Raw genomic sequence first — 7070 nt, 5'->3', positions numbered from 1 at the left:
CGGAAATTATTTGGTAATTTACAATTGATGTGTCAAATCAGTACAATTTGCTCAAAAAATTGTCAAATTTAGAAAACCGCGTATCTCTGAATCCGCGTATAAGAGGTACCGTGTATCTCGGGTACCGCCTGTAGCATAAAAAGGCTGGTGGCACCATCTGTTGGTGGAATCTCAAGTGCCCTTAATCCACTAAACGACCACTAAACGAGTTCTAAACTACTCAAGGTCTCTACCTTAACGGAATATAGGAAACTTCGTTTATCATTTGATTTTCCAGTCATTGAAGCTTAATCTGTGGCGCTTGCGAAAGTTCTCAAAGCGAGGACAGCTCCGCTGTGAGACCATCTCATCAACAAATGCCGCCATCGGCTTTTCTAGCTATTTTTAGAATGCAGGAGCAATTTGCCGTCTGCTAAACGAAGTCTTTCTGAGTGTTTACATTAGCCTTCTCGAACCTTTCGAAACTGAGCTACTGGATACCCGCAAGTGATAGAAAACCCATGTATTTTGACACGAGTTTGATGAGTTCACTACTGGCGATTGGCATGTGTAAACATGTGGTTTAGGGGTCGTTTAGTGGATTTATGGCACTTCAGATAGCGTTTTTGTTGTAAACATATGCTCTGATAACCTTTTTTTTTTTTTTCAATATTCTATACAATACGCAATGTCACCTTTGACAGCTCAATTTCTCTACGGCATGAATAAACGGGCACCCGGATAAAAGGGTACCCGCACAAACGGCGCTTCACTAGAACTAATCGTCGCAGTTCAAAATATTGTTTATTTACAAAATGTACATTGGTTGGTCGTGGATGACGAATCCAACATAAAAATGTTGCTTGGGAATATTTCATGTAACGCTTTTCCAATGTAACGTAGGGGACTGAACCTTATTTTTACCCTTTTTGTTTTTTGCTGTGTTCTATTTCTTTTGCACATTTGTCACAAAATTTCACAAAATGCACCCAGCAAAACTGTAAACAACACACCCACAAAGTGTGCAAAAATTTGTGTTCTGACCGGGCTATGTGAACGGGACACAAGCGGCTCCAGCACTGACAGCTGTCAAAGGCTGTCAAAACCGCTGCCCCGATTGCGTATTGTTGTGCAGGAAATTTTCCCACAAGCTAGCCAGAAAAACACCAACCCTTCGCCGTTCTGCAGTCGGTCCGGAAATCGTTAGGGTAAGCTTCCCTCCATTTCCCCCCGCCCCGTCCTTTCCTTTGTTTTTCCAACGTTCGCTCGGTTTTCGAAGAAACGAAAACAGAAGCTAAACGGTGCCGCAGTTTCTGTTTCCCGAAATTGTTCGCGGTGTTTTCATTGTGCGAGGAACTTTTCCTGTCATTGCGGTGCATGCGTGCGATAGAGAGAGTGAGAGAGAAATAGAGAAGGCGAGCGAGTGTGTGAGTTAATCTTGAGTAATAATTTCTGTCAAAAAGCAAGTGAAAAGTGCACAAACAGCATACACACACTCAAACACAAATCGTGTCCGTGTGCAGAAAAGAAGAAGCAAAACACTTCCCGAAAGGTGCGAACGAACTGTCTTCCCTTCATCGGTGCTCTACGACATACCTCCCCCGAGTGCTCGTATCCCCTCCCACCCGTACGGTGTTATTGATTGTATTAAAATCTCTGTTTTTCTCCTCCACCCCTATCCCTTTGCTCCCCGCCATCTTTTAGCTCGACCGGAAAAGCAAAGAGAGCAACACCCCACCACCACCAGGGCCATTAGGGGGCAGGATGGCATTCAGCGTGCTGAACACGGTGGCGAAGCGCACCGCCGCGAACGTTTATGTAACCGGCGGCGGGCTGCTGAAAAATGTCGCCGCTTTATGTAACGGGCAGCAGCCGGCCCGGTCCGCCGGCAAGTGGTTCCCGGACGAGCAGTTCATCGACCAGTTCAAGGGGCCGGTCATGTACCCGGACGAGGTGACGTCCCGCTGGAAGCTGCCGCCGTGGAACAGCAAGATTGCGCCGGTCGAGAAGACGGTGCGCAACCTGAGCCTCAACTTTGGACCGCAGCACCCGGCCGCTCACGGCGTACTGCGGCTGGTGCTCGAGCTGGACGGCGAGACGGTGATGCGGGCGGATCCGCACATCGGGCTGCTGCACCGCGGCACCGAGAAGCTGATCGAGTACAAGACGTACACGCAGGCGCTGCCGTACTTCGACCGGCTCGACTACGTGTCGATGATGTGCAACGAGCAGTGCTACTCGCTCGCGGTCGAGAAGCTGCTCAACATCGACATCCCGCTGCGGGCCAAGTACATCCGCGTGCTGTTCGCGGAGATCACGCGCATCCTGAACCACATCATGGCGGTCGGTACGCACGCGCTGGACGTCGGCGCCCTCACGCCCTTCTTCTGGCTGTTCGAGGAGCGCGAGAAGATGATGGAGTTTTACGAGCGCGTGTCGGGGGCGCGCATGCACGCCGCCTACATCCGGCCGGGCGGCGTATCGCAGGACCTGCCGCTCGGGCTGCTGGACGACATCTACGAGTTTGCGTCCAAGTTCGGCGAGCGGCTGGACGAGGTGGAGGACGTGCTGACGACCAATCGCATCTGGGTGCAGCGTACCGTCGACATCGGCGTGGTGTCGGCCGAGGACGCACTCAACTACGGCTTCAGCGGCGTGATGCTGCGCGGTTCCGGCATCAAGTGGGACCTGCGCAAATCGCAACCGTACGACGCGTACGATCTGGTCGAGTTCGACGTGCCGATCGGCACCAAGGGCGACTGCTACGATCGCTACCTGTGCCGGGTGGAGGAGATGCGCCAGTCGCTCCGCATCATCGACCAGTGCCTGAACCAGATGCCGGCGGGCGAGATCAAGACGGACGACGCGAAGCTGACGCCGCCGTCCCGCGGCGAGATGAAGCACTCGATGGAGGCGCTGATCCACCACTTCAAGCTGTTCACGCAGGGGTACCAGGTGCCGCCGGGCGCCACCTACACCGCGGTCGAGGCGCCGAAGGGCGAGTTCGGGCTGTACGTCGTGTCGGACGGCTCGAGCCGGCCGTACCGGTGCAAGATCAAGGCGCCCGGGTTCGCCCATCTGGCCGCGCTCGACAAGATCGGCCGCCACCACATGCTCGCGGACGTGGTCGCCATCATCGGCACGCTGGACGTCGTGTTCGGCGAGATCGATCGCTAAGCCGCAGCGGCCGTAGCGTGTAGGAAAGGAGAAATGTATCCCGTTTCTTCTTTTTGTTTTGTTCCGTTGTTATCTCTAGAGCATACAATTTTGATTCAATCGATCCTTGCAAAAGGGGAATGCGAAAACGCAAAAAAAAAACCTGCGACGCACCTACGAACACCCAATTGATTGGGGCAAACACGGGGAGGGGAGTAGGAGGATAACGGACATAAAGCAAAAACACACACACACACACTCACACTCTCGATGATATCCACACAAATATACCTCTCCCCCTGTTCGGTGCTGTAAACCCACGAGTTATTACTGTAAAAGGAGAATAAATAATTAAAAAGCTTAAAAATCAGCCTGCGTGTATGTGACTTATTCCCCATTCCGACCACGAGCTTTCAAAAGCGGTAATCACCACGTTCCCAAATGAGTGTGTTGGGTTGCATAAATCTTTGATACTCATCTATATTAATATTCAGCGATGAGATTCAAGAATGTTCCAGGATTCATTCCAATCTCTAAAGGCAAATGGATCTCCAAGGATTTGTGAAGCCTTTCTCTCTATCTCTTGTTGGCCTGCTCACGACGCGGTCAGTGTGACATTACCCGGTCAACAATCATTCTCCAGGATGCTCGATACCTGGCTGCAGCCTCCCATCCACGTACACACCCGTTCTCCGATAGGTCTTGCTTTAGCTGATCATTCAGCTTCATCCTTCTCCTCCAAACTACTTGCTCGAGCACACCGCCAAAGATGGTTCGGAGGATGCGTTGCTCTAACACGCCCAGAGCGTTTGCATCCTCCGTTCGGACGGTCCAGGACTCGTGTCTATAGAGAACCAATGTGCGATATATCTGACATTTCGTGCGGGGTTGAAGTGTTCTGGATCGCAGCAGTCGGTGAAGCTCATAGTATGCCCGATTCCCCTGCACAATGCGTCTCCTGATTTCGCTGCTGATGTCATTGTACGAAGTAACGACCGTCTCGAGAACTCCTTTACTATCTCGAGGTTGTCGCCATCAACTAATACACTGCTTCCCAGATGGTCTGGTTCTCCGGCAAGCAGGTACTTTGTCTTCGTCGCATTGATTCTCAATCCAGTTATTGATGCTTCGCTTTTGAGTCGCCACACACATCTTCGCTGTTGTCCTGCCGATGATGACGATGTCATCCGCGAAGCCAAGAAATTGGATAGAACGGTAGAGGATCGTGCCACGGATGTCGTTTTCTAGCCTCACGCTTCGAACGACACCTTCTAGGGCGATGTTGAAGAGCAGAAAGGAGAATCCGTCCCCAATGCTTCAGAACCCTGTGAGATTCGAACGATTCCGACGTCAAGTTCGATACTCTCACCTTACACTACACTCCGTTCATGGTGACCTCTAAGAGCCGGATCAACTTCCCAGGGAAATGGTACCGCTGCATGATGCTCCATAGCTTCTTCCGGTCTATGGTGTCGTTAGCCGCCTTGATATCGATGAACAGGTGGTGCGTAGGGGTCTGGCGCTCTCCGCACTTCTGGAGGATCTGACGTAGAGCACCCAGCGGTACCTACCCAGCTTGGTAGCTGCCGATTATATTTGTAGCAAGGGGCGCAAGTCTGCAGAACAGGATCTGGGACAGGATCTTGACAGGCGGCATATTAAGCATCTGCCTTGATTCATGAAGCCGCAGGATTTATAAATCCATACAGATTTAAAAATCTCCAGAGATTCATCAATCTTTGGGGATGTATGATTTTCAAAATATTGAAATTGCGCGACATGCCCGTCGAGGCCTCGCATACACCATATCTCTCTGTAGCAAAACAAACTATTCGGCTGCGTGATGCTTTCCAAGCAGTCTCGAAAGCCTGTATAGGCTGGCATGACCACGTAGGTTGTTACACCAACAAGAAGAATAAGAAGAAGCTCAAACTTTATGAATCTTTGAAGATTTATGCATTCTGAGAGATTCGCGAATCTCTCGAGAAATATACATTTTTTGATATCCATCAATCTTTGATATCAATGAATCTTTGAGATTTGTGAATCTGTCCCACCGAGATTCAGATTCATTGCATCACTTCAAAGTTTCATTCAGATTCGTGAATCTTACCGAACAGCACTTCTCACCCCTTACACTGTTCTTGCAGGCGAAGCACATTTCCATCCGCCGGCGATGCTGCTGCTACTCATCAAGCGGACCCTTCACAGTGCGACCGGCGGCGGCGCCGCCACCAAGCCGAAGGTGTCCGAGGTGCTGACCGCCTACCTGAAGCAGTGCAACGAACCGCCCTGGACGTCGTACTTCATCAAGGTAGCAGCGCCCTTTTTCAGTCTATTTCCCATACTCACCGCACTCTCCCGCCCTCCACAACAGCACAGCGACGTGCGGAACGATCAGTTCGGCTGGTCGCACTTCAACTGGACGCTCGACACCGGGGCCAACTATCACATCCTGCGCACCGGCTGCTACCCGTACATGAAGTACCACTGCACGCGCCGCCCCTGGCAGGACCTGACGCTGGACGATCGGTTCTTTCGCTGCATCAAGGTGGCCAACCTGGGGCTGCCGCAGCTGTTCTACGGCCTGGCGGCCGTCTTTCTGATCCGCCACGTCGAGCTGGTGCAGCTCGGCGACGGGCGGCCCCCGGTACCGATCTACTTCCTGTACGCGGAAGACAAGGGCTCCCTGTACTGAATGGTGGGGGGGGGGGGGGCGGCGATAGGAAGTGATGCGCTAGTGGCTAAATAAATTGACTACCAAATTTTCAGTTTCAGTTTTGCATACGTTTTTTTTGTTTGTTTGTTCTTTCGCTTCTCTTTATTTGTGGTTTGTTGCGTTGTGTGTGGTCTGCGGCAGAACTAAAATACATAACTTGGTTTTTTATAGTGTTTGTTCTTTTTTTTGTTTTTAATTGGTTTCGTTTTCTACACACACACGCTCGCACCCTCACAAATGGATAGAATTTCACAACACGGCGATTACGTGTTTTTTTTTTCTTTGCAAGGGACAAAAAATACGGAAGAAAGGCAACGGGGGAAAACAGGAAAACGCCCCCCTCTAATTAACCGAAGCGTTCTACAGAGGGTTGCACTACTACTGTTGGCATATCTCAACCCATTCACCCGTCAGGGAAAGGATTTGAGGAGCTATTTTTTTTTTCAAGGAATATTTCCTTGCAGGAAAATGTGGGAGGGAGAAAGAGTGAGAGATAGAGAGGTGTTAGAAATTCGTTTCTACTCTAAACAAGTGCACAGGGATGCGGGATAAAGAGATTGGGCAGGGGGGGGGGGGGAGGGTGGCGTAGGTTGTTTCCCAGTAGCAACAATACACATTAAACTTGCGGTGCGCGCTAGCTGTGCCGAACACAAATTATTAAAACACTCTATTCTGTTCCTCGCTTTTAAGTGTCTATGTGTGTGGTGTGTGTGGGTTCACTCCCTTTTTAACAAAGCGGAGCAGCAGAAAACGAAACACCATTAAACGCTATGCTCTACTTTAAAATTATAATAATACCGGTTGTGAAAGCGAAATCCTGCACCTAGAGTGGAAGTTTCGGTTTTTTTTTGTTTTTTGTGTGTGTTTTTTTTTTTGAACGAAAAAGGTTTAGAAAAGCGTGCACTTCTCGCCTTGCGTCTCTAAGTATCTATGCGTGTCTGTGTGTGTGTATGTATGTATGTATGTATACCCCCAAAATAGCCCGTTTGTAACTGTTTGCCACATAAACTACCTAATAGCTTCACCTTTCTTCACCGCGACTAATAATTGTTCCATTCATACGTGTTTTTTTCTTCTCTATCTCCCATCGACCGTGGCTGAGCACGTGTAAAGAGGGGGGTATGGGGGGAAGTTGTAAACGTTACATACTACACAACTACTAACTGCATAAGTGGGTTTCCTTCAACCTATCCCAAATGTTTGTTTGTTTTTTTCG

At 50.0% G+C, this 7070-nt stretch overlaps 2 protein-coding genes across 3 annotated transcripts; both read left to right on the top strand.

The window, feature by feature from the left end:
• Positions 1–1102: 1102 nt before the first annotated feature.
• On the top strand, positions 1103–6104 carry LOC121588131 (uncharacterized protein C15orf61 homolog). Its single transcript, XM_041905773.1, has 3 exons — positions 1103–1187; positions 5286–5449; positions 5513–6104. The coding sequence occupies exons 2-3, from the start codon at positions 5312–5314 to the stop codon at positions 5831–5833; spliced, it is 459 nt and encodes a 152-aa protein (XP_041761707.1). The 5' UTR covers positions 1103–1187; positions 5286–5311; the 3' UTR covers positions 5834–6104.
• LOC121588107 (NADH-ubiquinone oxidoreductase 49 kDa subunit) lies at positions 1104–3505 on the top strand. 2 transcript variants are annotated; one of them, XM_041905730.1, is made up of 2 exons: positions 1104–1187; positions 1684–3505. In XM_041905730.1, the coding sequence occupies exon 2, from the start codon at positions 1744–1746 to the stop codon at positions 3154–3156; it is 1413 nt and encodes a 470-aa protein (XP_041761664.1). In that variant the 5' UTR covers positions 1104–1187; positions 1684–1743; the 3' UTR covers positions 3157–3505. The 2 variants fall into 2 exon arrangements, with proteins under 2 accessions (XP_041761664.1, XP_041761672.1); XM_041905738.1 differs by lacking the exon at positions 1104–1187 and adding an exon at positions 1199–1531.
• Positions 6105–7070: the final 966 nt, after the last annotated feature.

This window comes from Anopheles merus, chromosome X, assembly GCF_017562075.2.
Source record: "Anopheles merus strain MAF chromosome X, AmerM5.1, whole genome shotgun sequence".
In the NCBI taxonomy this organism is placed as follows: Eukaryota; Metazoa; Arthropoda; class Insecta; order Diptera; family Culicidae; genus Anopheles; species Anopheles merus.
This window is presented reverse-complemented; position numbering and strand designations above follow the sequence as displayed.

Bases quoted from the DNA above. Each gene is read 5' to 3' on its own strand.
- LOC121588107 (XM_041905730.1), top strand. From the start codon at position 1,744: ATGGCATTCAGCGTGCTGAACACGGTGGCGAAGCGCACCGCCGCGAAC.
- LOC121588131 (XM_041905773.1), top strand. From the start codon at position 5,312: ATGCTGCTGCTACTCATCAAGCGGACCCTTCACAGTGCGACCGGCGGC. The intron at 5,450-5,512 runs GTAGCAGCGCCC...CCTCCACAACAG, and splicing joins GGACGTCGTACTTCATCAAG to CACAGCGACGTGCGGAACGA.